A 27,633-nucleotide genomic window follows, 5' to 3' on the forward strand; every position below is an offset into this window, starting at 1 on the left:
GGCCATCAAGACAGACACAGAGACTGCCCAGGCACTGGGAGTGCTCCAACAGCGACGGCCGTCCTTTCGGAGCTCCGGAGGCAGACAAGGTGCCTCCAAGGGATCCGGCAGTGGCTCCTCCACTTACCGCCTAGCGGCAAGATCTTCATCCCAGGAAGCCTACAGGGGACGCGGCAAGTCAGGTGGTGCCCGTCGTCGTCGACAAGGAGGTCAAGGAGGCAAGGCGGCCTCCAAACAAGATTGAACCGACCGGTGGGAGGCCGGCTGGCGAGGTTCGTCAGCGTATGGGAGTCCATCTCCACCGACCGTTGGGTGCTGGACGCCCTGGCCCAAGGGCACGCCCTCGAGTTTCAGAAGAAGTGCCCTCGCGTTCCACCCGTGGCCAGGAAGGAAAGTCACGTCCCTCAACTACTGTTGGAAGTAAGGGCGATGCTCGAGAAGGGTGCCATCGAGCTCGTCCCAAAGAGGCTTCGGGGCTCCGGAGTTTACTCAAGGTACTTCCTCGTAAAAAAGAAGACAGGAGGATGGCGCCCCATCCTGGACCTACGACGACTGAACAAGTACATCAAGGCACAGAAGTTCCGTATGGTCACCCTCCAGCATGTGCTGGAGGAGGACGATTTCCTGTCGTCGTTGGACTTGGAGGATGCGTACTTCCACATCCCCATTCTAAAAAGACACCGAAAGTTCCTCAGGTTCGTGGTCCAAGGGCGGCACTACCAGTTCAAGGCCATCCCAGAATATCAGGCTCTGCCTAGCGTAAAGTAGATAAATGGCATACATTTCAGGTCTGTCTTTATTATTATCTGTATCAGGAGAATCTATGGTAAAATGGCAGGATTGTAAGGAAAGATTCCTGAGGTACTTGCATGGTGTATATGGAGGAACCTTTCCGCTGATAGAAAGGATTCCCTCCTGTATCAGTTTTTGGGTCAAGGGAGTCAGGCAGTTTATAAGAGGTTGCCGGACCTTCCACCAGTGGAGGCTGACCTCATTCAACATAAGCATAGCTGGGAGCGTGGCCAGCTGCAGAGCAATCAAGATGTGAGTCCCTGAAGCTCCCGCGACCGCTGAACACATCCTGTAAAAACAACCTGCTATCCGTGTTAGAGCTACACAGAAAATGTTCCTGTTGTGAAACGAATATATAGAGCACAAACGGGCAAAGTTATGGCGTTATAATCATCTGCTTGACAGACTTCTGGCCACCGAAACGGCCCGCACTTATGCAGGAAGATGAAACCAAGATGGCCGCGAGTGACAAATAGAACACGCCAGAGTGCCGAGTGTGCAACTGGAACATCAAGTAGACGACTTCACTGCGGTTTAAATCCAGCGGGCAGAGTAGTGTCGCCTGGCTCTGGTGTGGTCCAGGGGGCCACTGGACCAGTCAGAGACTGCTGTGGTGCAGCCCAGAGGTACGTGGCTGCCTCGTCTGCACACTCTACGCAGACCGCTGCTAGGCGGCGGAAAATAACAGATGGCCTGATCCACCTCCATGCAGGAGAAAACAGACGGGAGAACCGCAAGCTGCTATCCAGACCGCGGAAACTGAAAACGGAGAGGGCCAACTAAAAACAATATGCAGAGTACGGGCCAGGTCCGGAAAGAAGTGACTGAGTTTGGCCCAGTCTGTTACGGTCCGGAGGACTGTCAATCCGCCGACTGACCCCTGCGAAGTGTTGGCATGCGACACAGAGGTTTCCTCTGTCAATACTACGTGGGATACTGCCTGACTATGGCAAATAGGGAGAGAATTGTTGCCCGCATGCTACATAATCAAGAGGGAGAGAAAAATGTCCTCTGAGCCAATGAAGACATTCCCGACCTGCCCGCTAATACATCCCAAAAAGGAAGACCAATGCCCGCAACCTCTGGGGCCGTCCCAAACACGAGCATAAAAGAGGGGACCTAATAGAGCCTGTCCACATCTAGGCTCTACATGGACGAACAGTCTGAGTTTCCACAAGGACACTGGAGCCCAAATCCACTGCGCACGCACAGGAGAGTGCGCTGTGGCGATCCATGGGAGCAGACCTGCAAACCGGCATCGATAACTCCCATAACTGAGAGGGAAGCCGTCGGGCCGCAGTGACTCCAGGGATGAGGACACTACCGAATACCTTCATCACTAAATTAACGCCTCTTTCACAACTGGCACCATCCCACGCAATCTAAAAGAATCCTGGGTACTCCCTCTCCTGAGAAAACAAACATTGGACCCAAATATACCTACCAGTTACAGGCCCATTACCACAGTGCCATTTCTATTAAAAATCCTAGATAAGGTAGCATACACCCAAATCCAGAACTTCCTCGAGGCAAATCTACTCCTAGGCGTCCGCCAATCTGGTTTCCGACCACAACATGGCACCGAGACAGCCCTTATCGATTTAAAAGCCCAAATAGACACTCTGAGAGATGAGGGAAACTAGCACTTCTCCTATTAGACCTCTCAGCGGCCTTTGACTTGGTGGACCATGAAGTCCTATGCAGTCACTTGGACTCAGCAGCCCACTTCTCTAGGGAAGCCATAGTTTGGATACAGTCCTTCCTTGGCAACAAAACTATGAGGGTCTTCTCACTATCGGCCGCAGCAGACCCGATACCTATCACTTGCGCGGTGCCCAGGGATCCTGTGTCTCCCCAACACTTTATAATATCTTCACCAAGCCACTCTTTGAGGATCTTGACAATCTGGGTATCACATATACCAATTATGCAGACGGTACCCAGATTCTCTTACCTCTCACGGGTGATTATGGGGAAGTTTTGGCTTTGGTGAACAGAGTCTAAAGCATCGTTCAGGCATGGATGGCCAACCATGGCCTGTGTCTGAACAATGACAAAACAGAGCTTATCATCCTGGGCACCACAACTCGCATTGCAAAACTTAACCCTATCTATTCGGCATTCATCATTGATGAGAACACCATTGAGGTAGCCAGAGAAGTAAAAACTCTAGGCTTTTACCTAGACTCAACCGTATCTCTCACTAAACAGGTAAACTTGCTGGCCTCAACAACGGCCTACACATGTAAATTAATTAGAGCAGGAAAACAATTCCTGTCAGCGGACAGCTGCTTAATCCTCTCTAGAGCCCTCATCCTGTCAAAACTTGATTATTGTTAACGCTCTCTACATAAGAGCTGTTAGGCAGAAACCTGTGCAGTTCCCTTAGGGACCACTGCAAAAGATTTAAGACTACAGGTGTTTGGCAGTAAACCCACTTGGTAGCAGTCTGCACCACACAGATTCACTTGGTAGCTGTGGCTCAGCAGTCAGACTTCCCTCAAGAAGAGTTAGGCAGTATATAGAGTATACACAATAGGTACAGAGATACAGTAGCACAAGCAAACACTGACCAGAGCTTTGGTGTAAAAGTATATAGTTATTTATTTAAAGACACACTTGTAGATTACACTAGCACAAAGAGAAAAGTAAATTCAGCACACAGTCACTATTATATATATACAACCCTAATTACTTATTAGACAAGTCTTAATGAGAAACACCACTTATGTTCAGACAGAGGTGAGCGCTTAACATAAGATGCCACTCTAATAAGTTATTAAAAAGGGAGGGAAAAAGGCAGAGTTATGGAAGCACACAAATTTCAATACTTTTAAAAGAACCACAGTAAGGCGGGATAGGCAGAGTTCTACTGGAGAGCAAGGAAGTCAATTGCAAGGCCCACTCTTGGAGAGAGCAAGCAGACGGGGTCCATGTTCACACAGTGGGGTTATGCCCAAAGAGTCTTGTAGATAGTTTGCACACATGGAATGAAATTAAAGTCAGGAAAAGTTAGCTAGGTTGTCCCAGGCCAGCCCAGGTTAGAAAGTCGAGGCTTTACTGTCACCCCGAACGATCTGTTGCAAGGGAAGCCAGGCGAGACACAGTACCTTAAGTGTGAAAGAAGCTCCAGCGGGGGGAGTTGCTCCTGGCAGCGCGTGCAAGTCGGTGTTTCGTCCAGAGGAAGAGGAGGTCTCGCCGTGGAGGAAAAATGAAGGTCGTTGCACTGCCAGGGAAGAAACCAGCCGTGGAGTTCTTCGGTTAAAAGGTACTACCCTTCTCTTTGCGGTAGTGGTAAGCCGTGGTATTCCGGTTGCCGGGGTGCTTGGCACGGGCAAAGCGGCCACGAGATGCTCCAGGAAGGTGAAAAGAAGGCAAAACTGGTTATCCACACCAGTCAAAGGAAGAAGACTCTCCGGACTGGAGATCTCCTCTGTCGTCGGGAAAAGTGGTGAGACGGTTCAGCAGGGCTCCACCAGTGGTGTCGTCGTTGCAGGTCGGCTCAGCTTCTCCCTCCTCGGATTCTTAGGTCCTGTGACGACTTTGAAGTTCCAGTCCCCAAAGCCCTGCTTTTATGCAGCAAACCCCCATTCATTCAGCCTAGCTGTCAATCAAACATGCTAAGTGGTGAGCCGGCCGGCTCACCACTTGGGCCAATCACACAAGAGTGCGACTTGAGTTGCCAAGGCAACTCAGTCCAGGGTGCCTAAACCCCCCTCCCACACCCCCTGTGGTACCCAGACAGAGTGGCACCACTTTTGGAGGCTTCTGTGGAGAAGCCCGCCAAAAAGTGGAACAAAGGGCTCAACTTGGGTTGGAGTCACAGAAGAGGACACAAACGCCATTTTAGAATCGAGTTCTGGCAAAAAATACCAACCGGTGAATTAATATTAAATAAATAAACCGGCGGTATGTTCAAGGCTATGGGAATTAAATAATTAAAGTTGGTAGCCTCGAACAATGGGAAAATCCCATAGAGATATATTCGCGGTCGAATATAAAAAGTAGTATCCACTGCCACCAGCCAAAACTCGATCATGGGGGACGGAGACGTGCCCCCTTGAACAACAGACCCCGGGGCAATCGAATTGCCCCGACCAGTACGTCCACAATATGATGGTTTGTACTGGTTTCTGTTCCTAATTTGGGACTAGTAAAGCCAATGGTGACTTTACATGCCCTGGGAGACAGTAGTCAATCCCAGGGTATGGAGTCTATGTTTGGGGGTCGCTACGACACCCCTGGGTTACGGCACGGAGGGTGCTGTGTAAACCACATCAAAACACATGAGACCCTATGTGGTAAAAGACCCCATAGCCCATAAAACACATGGAAAGACAAAGGAACACCTCAAATCATGTCTAAGGGTGGGAGTAAAAGAGTCTCGCTCTTAGCAGGAGAAAAAAAATAAACCCCAAAAATCCAGCAAAGCTGCTGGGGGACTCACTAGGTTTGGTAAATTAGCCTTTACAGAGAATTCTCCCTAACAGGAGCAAACAAACAAACTATTAATAGAATCGCTCTCTACATAGGAGCAAACAAACAAACTATTAATATAATGCAAGTGCTACAAAATAATGCTCTCAGGGCTGCCTTTAGCATCCCTAGAAGAGCACACATCTCTGAAATAAGAAGGAAACACAAATGGCTCTCCACCCAAGAAAAAATCAACCTCCCTCATCTACAAATGCCTCAACAACAAAGCCACTCGATACTTATCAGAACGATTGGTCAGAAAAAACTCTATCAGACCGCTTAGAACAGCCAACTCCAACTGTCTTCAAGTGGCAAGATTCAAACTGTCCACCATTGGAGGATCTAGCTTCCCTGTCAGGGCAGCTCAATTGTGGAACTCCCTGCCGCACACACTCGGATCTGACCAAACATTTACCGAATTCAGAAAGAATACTATTAAATGGCTCATAGAGAAAGAGCTGTAACCCACTTTCTATCTACCGTACTAACCTAACTATGACCATCTGCACTGTTTCTCTATCGTATTGTTAAAAATGCATAACTTAGTAAACTATGTTCAGATGTACATTCACATGCCTTGACACCTGTGCTGCTTACCTTCACTCTGTAACATGAAGGTAACCTGCCATAACCTGTACAACTAAGCTGTAAGTCATCTTTCAACTGCGCCCTGATACCTCTGGGTCCGGCGCACTCTACAAATAAATAAATAAACAAGAGGCATCTGTGCGCCAAACGGGGTGCAGGCGAGTACCAGCCACAACACAGGCAGACCATCACGAACGGTCTCATCTGTGAGGGGTAAAACTACAATTGTGGAACCGGACTGTGAATGCCCTGACCAATCTGAACCCCACGCACCAAGAGAGAGGACGCAGACTGCACTGCCAAATGGAGCAGAAGAACATTGCGGGACACAAATGGAGTAACTCCGTTGTGCTGACGGGGGAGGGCTGGAGATCGTAGGAGAGCCGAACCAGTAAGTGCTCCATACGTAGCCCCAGTGCCCCTGATCTGGTGCAGCCCCAAAGCCTCTAAAGACATCCTATTTAGACAAAGTTGACTGGGAGGAGGGGAGATTGGGACTTTTGCCCTCCCTCCCTGCTCCCTCGCGGCTGCTTGCAACCCCTGCACTCCATCAATGTACACCCTGAACATCAGGAAAGGGGTAAGCTGTACGCGCCTAACCGCTTTGTGCATTACCTGACACTGTCAAGCGGCATAGTGTGGGTGCGCTGAATACACAAATTGGCAGGAGAAACCCCAAGGGAGCAACACCACCGGGCCTTGATGGGGGTTTAAAATGGCAAATGGGACAACATACCTAATCACCTGTTCTCTCTGCGGAGTTAAACCGGATACCTGAAAGTAATGTAACACTGTCATGACAGGGGAAAGGACCAGCAGAACTGCAATGTCTGCGCAGTGGGCACCAAAACACTGCGCACTAGCAGCACTGACAGAACGCCTGTGAATCCATACTCGGCGAATAACACTTACAATCAGCAATACACACAGTAGACACCACCTAGAACTGCCTATATCAGTGTGACTGCCTGGAGTGGGGACCCATAACGATCAAATAGGCCTCCCCGGGCACATACAAATTTGAGACTCGCTGGGTGTCTTGATTGGGCTGAACCAAAGGGCACTGTGTACACATATGAGCTTAGCGGTGGCGGCCATGTTTAAAGGCTTCAAGGAAGATTGGGAGGTTCACCTGTATACTGATGCCAGAGAAAAAGGTTTGGGCTCTGCTCTTATGCAACGGAAAGGAGACCTGCAGACAGTAGCGTTTGCATCGCAGGTACTGAATGATGCAGAAACAAGGTATTGTGATCACAGTTCAAGGGTGTTTATTAAACTGTATACATGGGTGAGAAAAACACCTAATCTAAACCTAAATCCAAGAGGGGAGAACGCTACAACCATCAAATAATAAGGCATCCTAGTGGTGTTGTGTCAAATAAACAGGGCCTATACTAAAAAGAAAACTATTGCCTTAGAAGGCCTGATGGATCAAAACAATAAACAAACCAAAGTTCCTTCGGTAATCTGGCACCTTGGGCGATTGCTCTTTGCCCCTTGGATCTCCCTCTGCAGGGCTCAGATCCTTCGTTCAACTTGGGCCTCCCTCTGTCGGGTTCCCTACAGCCTTTCAAATGCAGCTTGTAGTATTCAAGAGTCTTAATGTATTTTTGAAACAACTTCTCACTGTGGACAACCCTCTGCCTGGTTCACTCTAGTCGACACAATGTTCACAGGTGTATCACTCTTCACACCAACTCGCAGGCATGCCTCGTCCGGGTTCATGTTTGCCAAACACACAGTTCACTCTGCTTCATCACATTCAGGATTTACTCTTAGTTTTTCCCCTGGCATACCTACGTCGGGTTCATATAGCCACTTTACCACAGTTCATGAGTTTCTAACACAGTTCATGATTTGCTTCATCTCATCAGAATGCAAGGTTTCCTTTCCCATAGCTTTCTCTAGGCATCCCTCTATTGGGTTCACATTTGCTTTGTTTCACAATATTCACAATTTTCTCAGAAAGCATGGGTTCCCTTCCCCTAGATTTCTCTTGGCATCCCTCTGTTGGTTTCACACTTGACACAGTTCACAAGACAGTCTCTTTAGACCCCTTAGGTGCTTCCCTTTACCTATGTATGGGACTCAGCCCGAATCAGGCTACACACAGTTCTTGTTAACCCAATTCACTTGGTTTTCCCCAATGGTTTTCGCTTCTCCATGTGTCAAAGACTTTCGATTGTACAAGGGGTTTTGCTTGACCCTGGTATGACCCCTTCAACACCACACGCCAGCCTTACACAAGGCTTCTTGGTAGCCGGTCCGATAGCACAGCGAGTAGAGCACTCGCTTTGACATCTGTGCAGAGTCTGCTGACACAGGTTTGAATCCTGGCAGGGCCAAACTCAGCCTTTCATCCTTCCGAGGTCGATAAATGAGCACCACACACCATGGGTAATAATTAGCAGTGCTCAGATGCCTTTGGGCTCGTAGCGCTATATAAATGCTAAATTATTATGATTGTTATTATTATTATGGTTTCAAAACAGGTCCTGTTCCGAGTCTTTCAAATGAGCGCCCACATGGCACCGGACGCCTATGTACCTGGACCCTAACTGGGCTTTCTTTAAAGTTCACAAACACAAGTTTTTTGTTCTTAAGTTCTTGCGTTCATCTAATGTTGCCACTTGCAACCTTGGGCTCAAACACAGTTCAGTTTCCTATCAGCTTCCTCTGACTCACCAATTGTGTTGAGTCCACTTGGCTTGGCTTGCTGCTGTAGTCAAGGATGTTACCACGGTAGCCAGCATGTCTCCCCGCCTGTGTTATCAATGCGGGAGGCCCCCGTGCACCGTTGACATCTGTTACTCCGCACATCAGCTATGCTTCCCTGTCTTCCTATTCCCTTTTTGGGGGCTTTGCGGGTCTGAGTTGAAAAGGGCAAGGGCAGTTCCCCCTTTGTCGTCCCTCCAGGTCTTGCCGCCTTTCTCCCCTGTTTGACCTGCCAGTTTGGTGTAGCTGTTTCCATTCCTGTTGTGCGTTCAGCCTTGCTCAAAGTGTGCTTTCTTTATCCCTGTGGGGAAGAGAAAGGGCTGTCCGGTGTGTGTAGTTGTCAATTGCCTGACTGCCTCACCCTTGTGTTGGGACATATCAGGTAAACGGGTTTGGTTTTACTCTGTTGTCTGTCACGCTATGAGAAAGTGTTTGTGTCGGAAAAGGGGGGTGATAGAGTTTCCAAGTATCCTACGGGGTAGGATGGAGAAAAGGTGTTATATGGAATTATAGCCCTCGTACTACGGGGGTTGGAAAACTCAGAAGGGTGAGATTGGTAGGATTTGTGAAACAAACAGGAATGACCAGGATTATTTTCGTGAAATGGACAGGGGGGCTTGTGGGAACGGTAGTGTTTTGTCAAAGTATACTGGGAGTTTGAGAAAGAATAATCAAAGGGACGTGGAGAAGAATGACTGGGAGTTTTCAGGCAGGAAACAGGGATTCTGGGAGATGTGGTTTCTGAGTGCAACAGTGTTACTAATGGTTTTAGCAGATTTGGGGGGGTTGGATTCTGGAAAAGGAGATTTATTGGGTGGAAGGGAGGTTGAGTTGGTACAGCCTATAAAAGCCTCGAGGACCTTGTCTTTCTCGTCCCTTTCTCCGGTATAATACTGCATCTCACCTGGGGCATTCCCCTGAGCATAACCCCGGGCTTCCGTACCCAGGTGGTCCTCCTTCGCTCGTCCACCACCAGGATTGGGATCTGAGAGCGCCAGCCCATCCCAGGCCACCTGAATAAGGGGTTCACAATGTCTGCTGGGGAGAATACCCTCCGGTTTCTCACAGTGGGGAATGCAGAAGTTTAAGAAATATGGGCCTCATTACCACAGAGCCAGTCTGGTAGTAATGTCGGAAAAAATACTTGTACTTATGGCTCTGCATTTTTACCAGACTGGCTCACTCTGAGTCTGCCGGTAGGGCAGTGAACTACTGGCAGGACTGACCTGCCGGGAGTTTAGACGCCTACTGGCAGAAAAATTACTGAATCACTGGCACCATTAGACATGGTGCCAGTGATTCAGTAGTTCCAATCCCATGGAGTCCTGTGGGACTCCATGGAATGGGAACTTACCACCATTGCAGACATCTGTAATATTCCGGTAACACCAGGATATTGGCTGACTGTAACAGTAAGGCAAGTTTTCCGGTAACCGCCCTTAGTACAGGCGAGTTACCGGCAAAATCATAATGAGGCCCTGTGTGTCTGGAAGAAAGTTCTTTATTGAGTTGGATTATAAGCCCTTGGTGGCTATTTTTAATAGGAAAAGATTGGAAGGCGTGTTCAGAAGAATTGTAAGGTGGATAACAGGGATACAAGGTTCGGTACATTAAAGAGGAACTAAATTTGTTGCTTTGTCTCGCAATGCCGTCAGAAATGTTCATGATCCAGACCGACTTGGTAAGGATGATATGGAGTGAGAATTGTTCCGTGTTAGTCGACTTGGTGGAGAAGAGAATTGGAGAGGTCATTGTGAGATGAATGGCGTGTACAAAAGAGTGGTGGAGTTTGTTCGGAAAGGTTGGCCAACGGAGGAGTTAGGAGATGAATATAAGTTGTACAAGAGGGTAAAAAACAAACTGTGTGGAAAAAGGTTTGCTGGTGTGCAAACAAGTGGTTGTGCCGGAGGTTCTGAGAGAAACGTTTATGAGAATCGCACACAAACGACATTTTGGGGTTTGCAAAACAAAGGGGATGATCTGTCGGGAGTACTGGTGGCCAGGAATGGGTCTCCATGTGGAACAGCAGTTGAAAGGTTGTGAAGAATGCACAAATAGTGATAAAGCATTTATTACGAGAGTGCTGCCTACGTCTCTGGTGGAGCCACCATCATCAGCATTGGATATGGTGCAGTGGACATTCTCGGTCTGATATTCGTGAGGGGAAGTCAAGGAAATGATGTGATTGTGGCGGTGGACAGACATGCTGTCAAAGTGGCCAGAGGTGTGTGTTGTTGGAGATGTTAGCGCGCTCAGGGTGGTGACGTTTCTGGAATCTATTTTTTGGAGGGAAGGCTTTCCAAAAAAGATTGTGTTGTATAATGGTCCTCAATTAGTAGCAAGGAAAATTGAAGAGTTTTTGAATGGTGTGCAGCATTCCACAACAGCTTTGTACAATCCAAAAGGGAATTCAGTGCTAAAAAGATTTAATAGAAAATTGATGAATGGCATAATGATTGCAATTGCTACAGGTGGATATTGGGTGGTTGTTATGGAAAGAGTTTTTCAATACAGGTTGGCGCTACATTAAACGAAGAGGGTGTCACCTATTATAGTGTTGACGAGAAGGAATCCTAATACAAAGTTTCACTTAGGGTTTGATGAATAAGTACAAGGAGAAGGGGGTGAGGGGATGGTGCTGGATCAAAGGTCCAAGAGGGATATGACAGAAAACAGTGTGAGAGATATACCAATGCCAAAGGGGACGATGATTAAAGTAAAATTGGGAAGTAGAGTGGATAAGGGGATGTGAACATTTTCAAGGTCCATGAGAGTTGCAGAAGGCATGGGACATGCTGTGCGGTTGTGGAGTAAGGCGAGAGTGACAGTTTTGCAGACGGATGAATGGCAAATTTACAAGTAGGCTCAAGGTATTTTGAAGGTGTTATTAATACAAATACAATAAAAATGTAGTAACGGAAGGATGTGTGTTATATTGGAGCCTAGGATGTTACGGATCTTACACATGCACTTGTGTGACAATGTATATATTAATTTTCATTATTGTAGTATCTCTTATTACATGATTTAGGTAGAGGTTAAGGATCTGCACTTCAGAGAATGTTAGATACTGTTGAATGTTTTGGCCCCAGCTCCAGGGGGTTACAATGTTTGGCTTTGAAAGGAAGAGAAACTAGGCAGGGAAGTTGACTGGGGCTGCTTAAGCTGTAACTTCAATAATCACAGTGTTACAGACTAATGAGAGCGTAACATGTTTTCCTGTGAATGGACTACATAATGCTGGGCCTGTTTCCCCCACCAATGTCCCACCCTCTGGAAATCTGTTCCATCCTGGTCAACGAAGCCTCTCCCATATGCTGTCCTTTGCTCCCTCATCCAGTGCCCTCAGTTCACTTCCCTCCTTACTCAATGCCCCTTCCCCTGAAAAGCTGCACCACTTACTTCACTGACTGCCACTCCCTCTCCACCAATCCCTTGTATCCATCCTTCTCCACACCTCTGTCTAATTCTTGATGGACTGAATGCACAGTTCTGAACTATATGAAACCCCTAGTTATGTTTTATCATGCTGAAGAAGTGACATATTCTTGATGTTTGCGTTTGTCAGAGCGTGTGAAATAGTGGTTATTGTATTGTGTTTAATCCGTCTGACAAGCTGTGCTTGATGCTGCAAAGATATGGATTTGTGCATTGGTAAAAAGCATGTGTAGTACTGAATGTTAGCTTTGCAAGTCTTTAAAGATTGTGCTGAATTAGGTCATTTGAATGGTCTTGTACAAGTTATGTCATTGTTGTTCTTTTATGTTAAAAATGTACAGATCTCTTTAGAATAACTACCATGTTAGTGATAACTTTATTCCACATTCCAAAATATATTGAAAATGCTCATAAAATAAAAATGTCCTTTTTCTGTTGTTCAGAATTGTGTATTGCATGGCCAGTCGTGAATGCACATTGACATTCTTTGTTGTTTTGGTTTTTGTTTGACGTTTTACTCATTTCTTTAGGAATTTTGGAACTGTGCCCATACTTCTGAAATATGGGGCCAGCCTGAATGGTATGCACCTGGGGCACTGTTTGAGCCATGAGAAATTCTCCCTATTTCGGCTTTTCTTGGAACGTGGTTGTTCATTACCAGCTGGAAAGCATCTCCAAGATTTTGAGCAATATGCATCTAAAGTACAGAAGCAGTACAAAGAATGGCTTCCCAGCCTACTACTGGCTGGTTTTAATCCGCGTCATCTCCTGGGCACATCATGGTAATTACCAACTTTTTCAATTTTTGTCATGGAATATGAAACAAATGTATCTGAAAACTGAAGTGCTATATTTATGCATATATACCACACATTTGATCACTAAAACATGGCAAAACTCAGTGTGTTGGTGGGGCTGCATATGGGAGTAAGACAACCAAGATCCAGATTTCATACAAACCAAATCAACAACCGGCATTACCTTCACATCTGTCTTTCTTATCCCACTGCTTACCTTTGACGTTCCAGCCTCCATGACCTGACCTATTCCCCAATTCTTTTACTCCTGTCTCCTTTCACTCTTCGAGAATGAATACCTCTCCACCTTTCCCACAATTTCTTATTTAAAAATGGTCCTCTCTACCAGACAGGGACCACAGTTACCTGCTTATGGCATACTTCTTTTTCCTGTTGCCTCTATTCTGGGGGCATGGGTTCTAGAGGCATCCCTCTTGATTTCTGGCTTGTGGGTAAGCTGGCATGAAGGAGTGGATTCTACTGATGCTCCAGCAAGGGTTGGTTGAGGCCAGGTTGCTTTACTACAGTGGCCCTGGTGAATCGTAGAAATGGTCATCGGTCATCATCCGGCAGCCCAAGTCGACCTGCATCTGTGGCAAAGGTAATTGCTCATCAGGGAGGGATGAGTGGCTCTAGAAGAAAGGGACTGTACTTGTAGGCAGGAAATACCGGTGAGGAGGCCGCGCCTCGTTCTCAACTGCCATTGGAATTCAAAGAAGAAGAGGGGCGGGCCTTAAACATCAATCCTAGATCCTCCTCTCCTGGGATCAAAATGGTTGGCCATCTTGGGTTGGGACGATCGAAAAGATTGAGCATGCACATGGATTCCTTCAATGCATGATTTGATGCTGGAAATGCATCGGAGGGACTGGGCCTATGTATCCTTGTCCTTTATGCCTTTATCATGTATCTTCTGTCTTATTTTCTGAGCTGGAGTTCATTTATTTTTAAATTTGTTTATTGACATTTATCAATGTTATTACAGTAGCTTAACATAGAAATGTGCATTGTTAAAGGGTGATGTGGATTCCGTGAGAGAACATTAACATTAACAAATTAACAATTCAACATTAACTGTCTCCAAGTGTTCCGATCGTTACGGTGGCCCGGATTGCCAGTTCACGGGGGGTCAGGTTAGCCGGTGTTAGGAGGGGAGAGGGAGTTTGAGCTTGTAGGAACCTAGTAAGGTGAAGGTCGGTTGCTCTTGGGGTTCAATGACATTGGTCGTAGGGCTGTGTGCCGTGGGTTTGTTCCTTTCATGGGGGCTTGTCATCCGAGGGATGAGACAGGGATCCTATTAGTTCTTTCCAGGCCGCTAGGGTCATGCTTGAGGCATCCGTCGATCTAGCTACGCTGTCTTCCCATGCCTTTGTTTCAGCCAGCGTTCCAATTCCCTGTGCCATATTTTTTGTTGGGGTCCTGCGGGTTTTTTCCAGGACATTGCAATGGTTCTTTTTGCCAGTATGCACATAATATCCATTAATTTGACTAGGTGCTTAAGTTTGGCTGGCCTGGGGTATGTTCCTAGTAGGCATTCGTCTGGAGTCCATTTGTACCTAGTCGACCCGGCTTTCTCGCTTGTCTGCTGTACAGCAGTCCATAGGGCTTGTGTTTTGGTGCACGACCAAAACAGATGGATCAGGTCCGCATTGTTCGCCCCGCACCAGGTGCAGTGAGATTGCGGCGATTTGGTGAGCTTCGCGAGCCTGGATGGGGTTAAGTATGTTCGATGTAGGAGGTTCAGTTGAATTTGTTTAAATCTGTGGTTCCTGGAGACTGTTTTAGGATGCGCTAGGGCCCTCTCCCACTCTCCACTTGTTATCTCCCGGCCCAAGTCCGTTTCCCATCTGCTTTTCAGATCGGCACTACGTGGGTTGGGGATGTCGCTCAGTTGAGCGTAGATTTGGGACACTGGTTTCCCCCCTTCGCCTAGGTTATACAATAGTGTAATTAGGGGGTTTGATTCCGGTTCCTCTGGCCATGTTGCCCACTTATTTCGTGCTGTAGTTCGTATCCTGTGATACCAAAGAAACTGGCCCGTGGGCACTCCAGCTTATTCGCGTAGCCTTTCAAATTCCTTGAAGGTGCCATCAGCGTATAGGTCCCCCCATGTATATATCCCTTTCCCTTCCCAGTATCTGAGGTGTTGTAGGTCCGAGTCAGATCTGCATAGGTCCGAAATCAACGGTATGTCTGGGGAGTACTGGTGTCTTGCGTGGGCGAGTGTCTCTGCTCTGCGCCAAACTTTTCGCCCTAGGGCTGCCATAAAGGGGACATTTTGCATCAGGTGACTGGGGGCCCAGATAAGTTCCCTCAAATGGATCGGGGAGGTCAAGGACTGGAGCAGGGGAGTTTCAGATGTGGCGTCATCAGCCAACCACTTGGACACAAAACTAAGTTGTGCTGCCAGGTAATATTTTTCCAGGTTTGGGAGTTGGATCCCCCCCTGGCTGTACGGGAGGACCAAGGTGGTGAGTGCTATCTTGCGCCTCCCTTTCCCCCATAGGAAATCTCGAAGTATCCCTTCTAGGAGGCGAAAGAAGGAGGCGTTGATATAGTAGTGTATGTTTTGGAACTTGTACAGAAATCTGGGAAGGACAATCATTTTAATTATTGAGGCTCTACCCATCATGGACAGGGGGAGTTTTGCCCAAAAGTTCATGGATTTTCTCAAGGCAGGGACTGCTGCTTTCGTGTTGTGTTCATGCGTCAATGCCGGGGTGTGCGTTACGTGTATTCCCAGGTATTTGAATGTGGTGACCTCCCATTGTACCCCTAGGGAAGGGAGTTCCGGTATGTCCTTGTTCCTGAGGCCCGCCAGAGGGAAGAGGCAGGACTTTGCCTTGTTAAATTGTATACCTGAGAACTTTGCAAAATTGTCTAAGACGTCCAGCATTGTGGGTACGTTGTTGTGTGGGTCCCTGACGTACAGTAGTACGTCGTCTGCATAAAGTGAGATGATGTGATCCTCTCCCCCCAAGCGTATCCCGGCGTCAAAAAATTGTTTCCGAAAATAGATGGCAATAGGTTCTAGTCCTAATACATAGAGCATGGGGGATAGTGGGCATCCCTGTCTAGTACCCCTGCATATGTCCCAGGCGTCAGATATGTATTTTCCGGTTTTCACTCTGGCCTTGGGTTCTGTGTAAAGAATCCTGACCCACCTAATGAACCCCGGGCTGAAGCCGAAAGTTTCTAGAACCGATACGAGCCACTCCCAATATATCGAATCAAATGCCTTAATGGCATCCAGGGATAGCAGTGCACATGGCTCCGTGAGGTCCTGCGTTTGGTTTATGACCTGTTGCAGTCTGCGTAAGTTCATGGCCGTGTTGCGGCTCGGTATAAAGCCGCACTGATCCATGTGCACGATCTCCCCTATGATTCTAGCCAGCCTCTTTGCTAGTATCGTCGTCAGAATTTTCACATCGTAGTTAAGCATGGCTATTGGGCGGTAAGAGCCACAATCGTCGGCAGGTTTGTTGGGTTTGATGATCGGGATCAAGAGGGTCTCTCTCATACTGTCGGCGAGCCGCCCTCTCTCATATGCTTCTCGAAAAACCTCGTGTAATAACGGTGTAAGGGACCTTTCATATGCTTTATAAAATTCGGCGGGTAGCCCATCGTTCCCAGGGGTTTTGCCAGTGGCCAGTGATTTGATCGCCTCAGCTATGTCGTCGGTAGTGATGTCTGCCTCTAGGGCCTCAATTTGTTCTGGGGTCAATCTGGGGAGGCCTATTTCCTCTAAGGTATCTGTAATCTGTTCTCGGGGAACTTGGTCTGCGTGGGAGTATAGGTGTTCATAATAGCGCCTGAAGGCATCATTTATGCCCTGTTGTGTATGGAGTTTGTTGCCGTCTTCATCCTGTATCATGGTGATGTTGTGCCGTGGGTGTTCTTTCTTGCACAGCCAGGCCAGCAGCCTGCTCGGCCTGTCAGCTTCTGTGTGTGCCCTGTTAGTCTTAGTGGTATAGTCAAATTTGGCTAGTCTGTCCCATGCCAGTGAGCATTTAGCTCTAAGTGTTTTGAGGGTGTCCTCTCTTTGGTGTGTGTTTACCGGGGCTGCCTCCGATTGCTCAATCTCTTGCTCCCACTGGTCTAATTCGGCCCGGAGCTGTTTTCTGATGCCTCCCGCTTTAGCTTTGATTTCCCCCCTGGTTGTTACCTTTAGGGCGTCCCACATTGTACTCAAGTGTTCGACACTTCCGGTGTTCACTTCTATGAAGTTATCTAAAAAGTCATGTAGTTCTTCCCTGAACACTGGATCTCCCAGGGCGTCTGTCGGCATCCTCCACATGGGTATAGGGGGTCTAGGGCCAGCGTGATTCCACTCTATTAAGAGTGGTGAGTGGTCCGAGATGGTTCTCCCTAGGAATTTTGCGCCGTCTATTTGTGATAGGTGCTCTTTGCTTACGAAGACATAATCCAATCTCGTATGGAGATTGTGTGTGGAGGAGAAGAACGAGTATTCCTGGGCGTCTGGGTGTTGTTCCCTCCACGTGTCGGCCAGGTCCAATCCATCTACTAATAAGGACAGGGCCGCTGTTGCTGTTGAGGGACCTTTCGGGTGTGGCTGGGACCTATCGATTATGGGGTCTCGTACACAGTTGAAGTCCCCCCCCCCCCCCCCCCAAAAAAAGATCCCGTGCCTGTATGGTGCAAGTTTAGGGTACATCGAGTTCAGATATGCCGGAATGTTAGTGTTGGGAAGATAGGAGTTCACTATACATACCTCTTCTTGTTCTAGTCGGCCCCGCGTTATCACAAACCTGCCCTCCGGGTCAACTTCCGACTTAATTAAATGGAATGGGAGTTGAGGGAGAATCCAGGTGTATACTCCTCTAGAAAATTTGGAGTAAGTGGTTCCAATTCCTTGTCCTCCCCAATGCTCGCATAGTCTGGCCAGCGAGTCCGCCGTGCAGTGTGTCTCTTGTAACAGTGCTATTTGCACTCCTTTTCTGTTCAAGTAGGACCTAATTCTGTTCCGGCGTGGGTAAGTTCCTAGGCCCCTTACATTCCAAGATATTATTTTTATTCTAGTCGACATGGCGTGTTAAGAGGGTGTCCATTGGTTCCGTCGTGCAATCACCTACTTCTTCCGTTTGTTCGTCCAGTTTCGGCTCTCCCTCTCCCTGCTCGTCCTCTCCGGCATCTTCTGTTGTTACTCTTGGAGACTTTTTAACTTGGGTAACTCCCATTATGTACATGGGGAAAACAAACCAAACAACTCTAACTGTCCCTAGCAGTTGCTTCAACGTGCAGCGCTCAGGGGGTCCCGAGCCTTCCAGGCCAGTCCTGGCCTTCCAGATCAGGTAGTGTGTAGGCACCTCACCTCGCCTTTGATTTTGTTTGCTGCGATAACTGCCCTAGGGGGCAACAGTCCGACAATGTATTGCCACGCCCTTTACCCACCAGTGCGACCGTATGTTGCTCTTTGGTAAGATGGCGTTGGGTGCAATTAGGTTTCGGGAGCTTGCGGGTTCCCGCTCTTCCCCCGCGTTAGCGCTGGGCTTCAGGTGGGGTGGCCAGCTGAGTTTCAGAGGGTCTCAGGGAGAGTGCCCCTCACACAGAGTTCAGGCGGTGTGTTGGGGCTCCACGGCTACAGTGGGGCGGGCTTCTGTCAGTTGCTGGGTCCTGTCGGAGCGGTGTTCCAAATGGGTGTCCTTAGTTTTCTACAGCGCGGGCAACCCGGGGCTTGTTGCGAGATGGGTCGGGTAGCCCAGTTTTTACCATCGGAGCTCCGAGGTCAGCCCTTGGGGATCCCTCTGGAGTCGGCGGGCTCCTTCCCGCTTGTGTTTCGGCACAGGTCCGTAGGCCACGCCTGTTACCCCCGTCGCGTGGGTCTCTTGATGGGGCGCTTGCCTCCCAGTTGCACGATGTGTGGGGGGGGGGGCCCGTGGCTCTCCCCCTCTCCCCGAGTCCCTGGTACCTGGTTGGGTCTTTTCGCTCCGCCGGCCACCGCCAGTACGCCTCTGGTTCGTCCCGCCGTCGATGGTGCTCCCCCCTCCGGGTGGCTGGTTCCTTTTCAGCCGCTCGGCGTTTCTCACTTCTCGACGGAGCTCCTCTTCTGACGTGGTCTCCGCAGCCCTTCAGCACCTTCCAGTGAGCGGACCGGGCTGCGACCAGGGGGCAGGCGAACCACCGCCGTGCTTCTACGGATACCGATTCCCTCGTATCCGTCACGCCGTATGCGCCGCCATCTTGCGGGACACAGGGGCTCGGCTTCGCGTCCCGCGTTATTGTTCTTCCCTACTCCGATTCTCCACGGGAGCAGGGTCGAGTGCTGGAGGCCGGTTCTCCTTCGTGGATTTTATGTTTTCGCCGTCGTGCAGACAATTTCAAGGCGATAATTCAGGTATTGACAGGATCACGGACCGGAGCTCCGCGGAAGCCCGACTTTACTGCATGCGTGCTGGCCACGCCCCCCTGAGCTGGAGTTCATGTGGGACTCCAGGCAGTGCAGCTCTTCCTCTTTTTGGTTGTGGTGAACAGACTCCTGGGATACCCTTATGGCACCCATGGGTAGGCGGGGTACAACCCTGTACTCCTAGTGTATGTTTTTGGGCACCTGTGTGTGGCCCACAGAGCAGGGTATGGGCTGCTGGCAGCTCCATGCTGACTTTGACAGGTGATCTGAGTATCCTCCATTTTGGGATACCCAGGCCCTGCCATTGGAATCAGTTGATTCCTGATAGGAGACCAGATGGTCCCTGTGACCTCTTGCTTTCTATTGCCTGTTATCTTGTTTCCCCGAAGTCCCGGGAATCTCTAACTTGGTCCCTTCCCCCTGACTGGCTGTTGAGTGGAAGTTCCATATATGGTATTATGGGGAAGTCCAGGCCAGACTGGCTAGAGCCTTCCCAATGACGGTACGTTGTGGGTACGCCCGTGGCATGGGACATGGGTGAATGTAGTGTGTGACAAATACGCATTTCATTTTATGGGTGTCCAGTTTCTAATATGTGACACAATGAATGAGACGGCCCTGCCCGAAACTGGTATGAATGCAGTGTGGAGTGCTGAATGGCTGGGTACTTGTCCCAAGACACATTCCTTGTGAGTGTCTGGAGAGAGGAGAATGGCCTGAATGCACTGTTAGCCTGATTGACTGCCTGCCTGCTGAATGTCCTTCGGATGATTGGTTGCCTGAGTGTGACCCAGCAGAGTGAATGAGAGACCAACATTATATCTGGGGATCTCCGACTGATGGAAATCGTTCAGAAGCTGAAGTCGAAACTGATGCTTAACCTTGAAGCCCAGCTGGACGAGAAGATTTGCTGCCGCAGTCCTTCACCAACTGAAAGCCGCTGTGCCTTCAAGAACTGATCCAAAAAGGACCTGGCTAGGAGACCTCTTCCTGAGCTACGAGGGACCATTGTGCACCAGCTGATCTTTGCCAAAGCTCCCTGGAACTCAGACCCTTGAAAGGCTGCAGACGGAAAAGGGGACACCCGCGGAATCCGAAGTGAAGCGCCCGCACATGGAAGTCCATCACCATCGACGACCGTCGTCGCCGACCGGAGCCGCAGTGCTCCTTTGCCTAAGACATTTGATCCAAGGACTCCCTTGCTCATCACTGTCGACCGCTCGCCCTGCCGGAGAAAGTCCAGGTCGTCGACGACCGAGGAGAATCCACTGTTGGGTTTTCCACCACCCGAAGTCGTCAAAGACGCAGACGAAGATCAGAAAGCCAGCCGTGGTGGAGTCCCGATCGCCGACGACGATGACCTGACGCCCTTGCTGGGCCAAAGTTCTTCATAGACTCTTTGCGGCGACAAACTATTGCTGTCGAGGTACACCACATACCTCTTCCTCACAAGACGTTCACGAACTTTCGTCAACGAGCACCGCGAGGATCTGAGTGGCTTCCCCGACAACAGCTTTTACCTTTTTCTTCATCAAGGAATCTCAACGACCCGTGGCTCCTGCGTTAAAGGGAGTTCACTCAAGAAGGGCCCGTTGACGACTTGTTGAACAACTCTACAAAACCAGGTACATTGAGGTCATAGAACCTTTAGAAGGAATAGAGACTATATTAAACATAACTGGACTGGGCTTGTCAGTACGCTTTATTTACAGGTTGCCCAGATGGGGTGACACTCGCACAGAATGGTCTCATGGTAGTGGGATAGTCTGTTCTGCCATTGTTTGATTTAACTTGCATTCTTTCTGTCGTCTATTGTTGATTCACCTTACAATCTGATTTGTATGTCATTTGAACTGTTAGCAGTTGATGCATTTCAAAAGAATCGATAGTTAAGAGTGGTACCACGTAGACCTGTATATATTTGCCATTATAGTATTACCAGAGTACAAAGTGTGTTATTGTGATTGTGTACATAACATTGAACCTTATTTATATGAAGACTGTGTTATCACTACCTAGTGTGTGGACATTCCTGTGTGGGTGCTTAGGGAGTACACTGTAGTAAGAACCAGCCCACATCACCTCCTGAGAGCTTAAGACTTGATTGCTCGTCCAACGTTACCAAATAGAGAACCTTGGCTCGGGTGCTCTGTCTTCTACTCTGCCATACAGAGAGCAGTCGTACAGATGCCCCCCTCCAGTTTTTACACATGGCAGCCCTGGTTTGTGCTGATAGTCATTGCTTGGCAGCGCCTGGTGGAAGGACATCTGTGAGCTAAATGACTACAGAGTGAATTCCCTCAGAAATACAGTAAATATGGAAAGGATACTGAAGAAGGATGCCTCAAAAGTCCTTGCCGGAGCAGAAAAAAGAAGAGGGCTCCTCCATCCTCTACTCCACCATCATCTTCACCTTTATTTCATCATCATCCTCATCCACTGCCTCCTCAAAAGAAGATCCATATTCCAAAGGGAAATATTTGAATAGGGGGGAAATGGGCAAAGTGCTTCAACAAGTTTATGTATCAATTGTGTTTATGGGCATGGCATCGCCATTCTCCTCCTTTAACGCTAAGATAGGGCAGTACAAACAGTTCCTAAACATTGCCCTTCCACTAGTAAGGGATATCAGGGACAGGATCCTTTAAGAGCGGATGGACCTTTTCACATCCTGATGCTTAGTTTCATGGATAAGCTGTACCCTATGAAGGGAGAGGAGAAGGAGTTGCCAGAGTCGGTGTAGGTGGATGCTATCCTATCTTTCTCAGTACGGAGATCTTCAATGGTGGTAAAGGAAGCAGTGGCCCTGGACCTTGTAGACAAGAAGTCTGATTTTGCTTTAAAAAAGTCCTGCACCGGGGCATATTAATCACTAACAGTGAATACCTAAGTCTTCCACACTGGAGAGACTGTACTGAATGGTTTCAAAAAGTCCAACATGGCAATTGAGGATAGAGGGGGACTGCACAGCTATCCTCCAGTTGAGATGCAGTTTGAGAACTTAGTATGAGGTTTGGAGGATAAACTGCCCAAAGTATCAAAAGAATATGAGCAAGTTTACAGGCTCAGAAAAAGGGACAATGCTCTTATCCACTTTAAATCCTCAGGCTCACTAAGACAGCCTTACGCATGCAATGAAACCAGGAGCACATTTTGCCAGGGAATGAGGCACACAGCCCGCTTTAACAAGGGGAAGGGAAAATCCACTCGGAGAACACATAAATCCTGATAACCACTGTGGACCTGTTGGGCTCAGCCTCTTAAATTTCTCCAAGGTCTGGGAGGAATGCTCATAGGGTGCTTTGTCTATTTGGATGGTCAGATGGACTGGCATCTGTTCTTCCCCTGGAGGGCCTCCATGCCTATACGACTGGTCAGTCGGGTCTGCATCCAGCTTTCGTAGAGCAGGCTAAGGTACAGCATTGTTGCTAAATGTTAATAAGACAGAGGTAGCATTGTTTGGTTCCAAACATCACTTGCAACATAATAAGCAGTTACTGTTGCCATGCTTTTTGTGCTCACAATTGGATTTCTCCTCTAAAATAAAAAATCTGGACTGTATCTGGGAAAATAACATGGGGAGTGGAGCACAGGTCAGTGCGAAAGTACAATCTGTGTTCTACACCCTACGGATGCTAAGACAGATCCTTCCATTTATAGCAGACAAAGACCGGGCGACAGTTGTGGGGACTCTCGTTAACTCTCGTCTGGACTATGGTAATGCTCTGCTGACAGGAATCCCAGCATTCCATTTACGGAGACTGCAAGTAGCACAGAATACAGCAGTTAGAGTAGTGTTCAGGGTGGCAAAATCATCCCCTATTTCTAATTTAAGGCGGTCATTACATTGGCTAGCTGTGAAGGAACGCATAGATTTAAAAATTCTCTGCTTCATGTTTAAATGCGTAAACCAACTAGCACTGAGCTATATGTCAGATACAATTAAGATTTATACTCCTGGCCGACAACTACGCTCGCCTGACAAGCTGTTGTTGAAAGTACCATGGTCCAGATACCTGAATAAAGGGGACCAACAGTTCAGAGTTTATGGTTCAAAACTTTAGAACAACCTCCCGAGAGCTCTTTGAGAATATAAAACTCTTATTGCTTTCCGAAAGGCTGTGAAGTCTAATCCCTTATATGCAAAATTTCAGAACTGATAACTCTAATAGATGTCTGATTTATTGCTATGCGACACCTCTGCACCCAGATAGGATCATTTTAGTCAGGAACACGTTTACAAATATATCAAATTAAATGAACCGCCAGTCACTGATCAGATTGGTATTCTTGATAAACAGGGAGAATTCCCACCTGGAACCCTTTCGTTCCTTTACCTTTATATGTTCTAAATTCTCCATGAAAGGGGAAGGTGTTCCTTCCAAAGATCAGTCCTTATCACTTTCGTAAGTTCTTGAAGGCAGTACTCTAGGGTGATTCAGCCTCTACCAGAGTTTTGCTGCAGGCTCAGGGTCAAATGAACTTATGTCACTTGGGCAGTGTTACATCTGAGTTCATTGGTCTTCCACATTTACAAGGCCTGGATTCGGCATCCCAGGCCTTCGAGGTTCAGGTTCCTGACTTGGTGGTGGCTCCTCCATCCAGGATCACTTTTCAGCTCCATGTACATCAGCAGAGGTGGCCGCTGGGTGATATGGATCACTCTTCAACCTGGAAGGAGTTGGTGGCCATTGGCAGGGCTCTGGTCACTTTCTCATCTCTGTTGACCACTTGAGCAGTTCTGATCAATACAGGCAAGTCCTCAGCAGTAGGGTATATCAGCATCAATCAGTTGCTGGGGGCACAAGATCCAGACACCTGGAGATTCTGGCAGAAATCGGTCAACGGGCAGAAGCCCACCTGGTGTCTCAGGAGGCAGTTTACATCAGGGGTGTAGCCAACGGGGGAGCAGATAGTCTCAGTATGGTTTTATCATGCTCCCAACAGCTGCCCCTTCAGCCAAGCTTTTTTGGAATCTGTATGGGTGTTTTGTGAATCCCATAGAGGACCTGTTTGCCTTTCCAGAGACGCAATCAATCTCCCTGGATGGGTCTCATGGTGGTGGAATGACCCCAAAGTCACTTGTATGCCTTTCCTCCGATCCCTTAATCCCCAGGGTCCTTAGAAAGGTGAAGGCCAGCCTCTAAGCATTCATCATGATGGTTCCCTACTGACCCGGGAGGGGTTGCTTCCCAATCCTGCTAGAGTTAGTGATATCACCAGCTTGGCTAATTCTGACCCGGCCTTCTCCATTAAGGTCCTATCAGGGGGTTCAAGATGCAAAGATTATTCTTTGGTGGGCCTCGAGGTTTAGAGGATAGGGCTGAGTAATTGGGTGTTTCGGAGCAGGTGACAGTGCCCCTTCAGAAGTGCAGACGCTTTGCTACCCTCAGAGATTATGAAAGTCATAGGGCTAATTTCATCACCTGGTGTGGTCGGAATAATGGCTCAGCCTTAGAGTGGGGGATTCCATCTATCCTTTAGTATCTTCAGGATCGGTTTCAGAAAGGCATGTCATCATCATCTCTGATAACCCATTGGGCGGCAGTAAGGTCTTCCGTTAGCATTGGCTGGGGAATGGGTGGGGCCAGAAAGAGAGAAATTACCCTTTTCCCATGCAGATATTCCTTCATGGAATTTGCCTTTGGTTCTGGCAACTCTCAAGGTTCATCAGTTTGGGCCAAATGATTCTATCAACATTATCTGGCTCTTAAGACACCCTTCCTGATTGAGATTATGTCAGCCTAAATGTTGAGGGAATTCTGGGGCCCTTCTGAGCACTCCTCCCTTTCTCAAAGTTCGGTCCAATGCCCTCATTTTGCAATGTGCACTGGTATTTCGGCCCAAGGCTGTGTCGAAATGCTATGTTGAGGCTCCGAATGGGCACGAACATATGGAAGCCCTAAGAAACACGATACTGGCTAGCTCCATCAGAAGACTGGCCAGGGGTCGTAAGAACTGCAGACCTTGGGTTCCTTTGGAGGATAAAAATTGACCAATGGTGCTCCCGGGACAGCAGGGACTGTATAGTTATAGTTTTGGAGTGTGGCAGCAGTAACCTCCCACTATTTTGTATTGTTTGTACTTTTTGTTTATGCTGCGCGTTCTATGGATGTGTGGTGCATTACAAACATTTAATATAAATAAAATAAATAAGTCCCAACAGGATATTGTTTTGCCAGACTTCTTTCACAATCTGTCTTTCCCTGAGATGGCATTGTCTTGATGATAAAAGAAGAGTCCTGGACTATATGTGGAGGATGGAGTCTTTGAGGCAGACCATCTTTGGATCACATTTGTGTCCTCAAGTGTAGGTCAAAAAGTCTTGATTAACAACTGGATTGGGCCTGTCATCACAATGACTAATGCAGAGGCAGGGATGTCCAAGGATGTTCAAAGAGAGAAGCATCTTGGGCAAATGCACAAGGTGTCTCATTGCAGGATATTTGCAGAGCAGCCACGTGGGCGGACCTGAACACTTTCATCAATCAGATTGAATGTAGCTAGTGGCTACAGGGGTTCCTTTAGCACAAGTGTCTTGTCATTGCTGAGAAAATACACTGCTTGGAAAGGACAGTGGATGGAGTTTCCTGCAATCAAAATAACTGCCCATGTCTAAAAATCTTTCCCTAGTTAGGACAATCCCCACATTTATCAGGTGGCTTGCTGCACTCTGAATAGGCCCCCGTGTCCGCCTGTTCCCCCTCCCCCATTCCATAGGCATCTGTGGACAATACATGGGTGTACTCCCCAGACTTGGTAGATTCCTCTTCCATATTTCCAGTGTTCTTCAGATCAATATTGTGCAATCTGAACCTCCCATTTTATGGCATGTCAATCGTTACCCACTTTGCCAAGACTACCGATACGTGCTAGCAGCCTAATTACACTCACAATCTTAGATATATTCGCAAATTGGATCTTCATTCTCAACACTCTCTCACTGAATGGAGGTTTGGTCTGCTTTGCTTCCTTTCCAGGTATCTGAATTCTCAGCATACACAAGCTTTTCAGTTTTGGGGTAGCAGAAAATGTCACGTGACTACCAGAAGTCATGATGTTCTAGCTTAGATGTTCTGATGTTCTCCCTCTGATGTTCTACCTCACCCTCATTGACTCTCACTCCAACCATCCTTGCCGCCCACAGGGCACCCTATACTCACTCGTCACTCCTCCTAAACCTGCAGCTGTCAACTCCACTCTCACAGCTAATGACGTAGCAGAATACTTTGCTCCAAAAGAATTTTAAATTGGAGTCTCTCTCCAGACATTCCTCAAACTCCTTCCTCCTACATTCTACATGCCGCCTACTCTAGCATCATCCTCTGCCTCTATCTCCCACTTTAGTCACACTAATACTGAAGAAGTCCTATCTCTGCTGATGAAGACTATCCCTTCTTGTCCCTGATCAGCTCCTCATCTAGTCAAGCCTATTGGCCCTCTGGTGGTCTCCCACCTTGCTGAACTCTTCAACCTGTCCTTCGACTCTGCTAGCTTTCCCTCTATTTTCAAAACAGCTTAATGAACTATGCATCTCATTATATTTCTCGCAATGACCTCTGATAGTTTTCTGCCAACATATAATGACAATCCCTTGTTGAGGCTTTTCATGAAAAGTAAATGCACATATGATGTTGTGATGTCATCTTTGATGTCATGGTTGTTAGTCTTAGCAATGCACAGTGGTGGCGCGAGTTATAGTTGCTTAGCTTACCATAACTGGCGAATTTCTGTTTTTTCTCGGTTTTACTTTTAAATATAATCTGGATAGGTTTTTTATTAGTGCAAAGTAACTATAACGTCCCTTTCACAAAGTATTTCCACTGAATTTGATAGATTTTTATTAGCAACTGAACCATAACGTCCCTTTAACAAATTGAATATATATATATATATATATATATGAAATTCAATGAAAAAACTTTGTTAAAGGGACGCTATGGTTATAAGTAAAACTGAAAAGCCTCAGAAATTCACCAGTTAAGGTAAGCTAAGCAACCATAACTCACGCCACCACCGTGCACTGCTAAGACTAACATCCAGGACATGAAAGATGGCATCACAAATGTCATTGATGACATCACTGATAACCTCACATATTAAATTAATTTTAATAAACAGTCCCTACAAGGGGTTAACTTTATAATGTTGGAAACGAGATGTTAGGGGTGATTGGGAGACCTATCATGAACTACTTAATGTATTAAGGAATGTACTCATGTAAACCTTATGCAATAATGGCCAGCAGTCGAAGTGCGTATTGCCATTAGTACCCCAGTACGTTAGACTGAGGTACTAATGGTTGGTTTTTTTCAGCTGCGAGGCGCATTGCGTTTCGCAGCCGGATAAAAATAAAATGTAAAAAGTTGCTGCAACAGACAGGAAACCATAGTCAATTTTACTCTTTCCGTGGCGGCCTTAGTAAACAAAGAAAATGGCCACCATGGAACAGGAGAAGGG

At 47.6% G+C, this 27,633-nt stretch overlaps 1 protein-coding gene across 2 annotated transcripts in view; it reads left to right on the forward strand.

Annotated features, from left to right (window-relative positions):
- ASB3 (ankyrin repeat and SOCS box containing 3) overlaps window positions 1–27,633 on the forward strand; it is a 1,206,585-nt gene that overhangs the window by 813,269 nt on the left and 365,683 nt on the right. For both annotated transcript variants that reach the window (XM_069608363.1, XM_069608362.1), the window contains exon 9: window positions 12,540–12,791. In XM_069608363.1, coding sequence (XP_069464464.1) covers window positions 12,540–12,791 — 252 coding nt within the window. The remainder of the gene's footprint in view (window positions 1–12,539; window positions 12,792–27,633) is intronic.

This window comes from Ambystoma mexicanum, chromosome 4q, assembly GCF_040938575.1.
Source record: "Ambystoma mexicanum isolate Mex_15411 chromosome 4q, UKY_AmexF1_1, whole genome shotgun sequence".
Taxonomy (NCBI): domain Eukaryota; kingdom Metazoa; phylum Chordata; class Amphibia; order Caudata; family Ambystomatidae; genus Ambystoma; species Ambystoma mexicanum.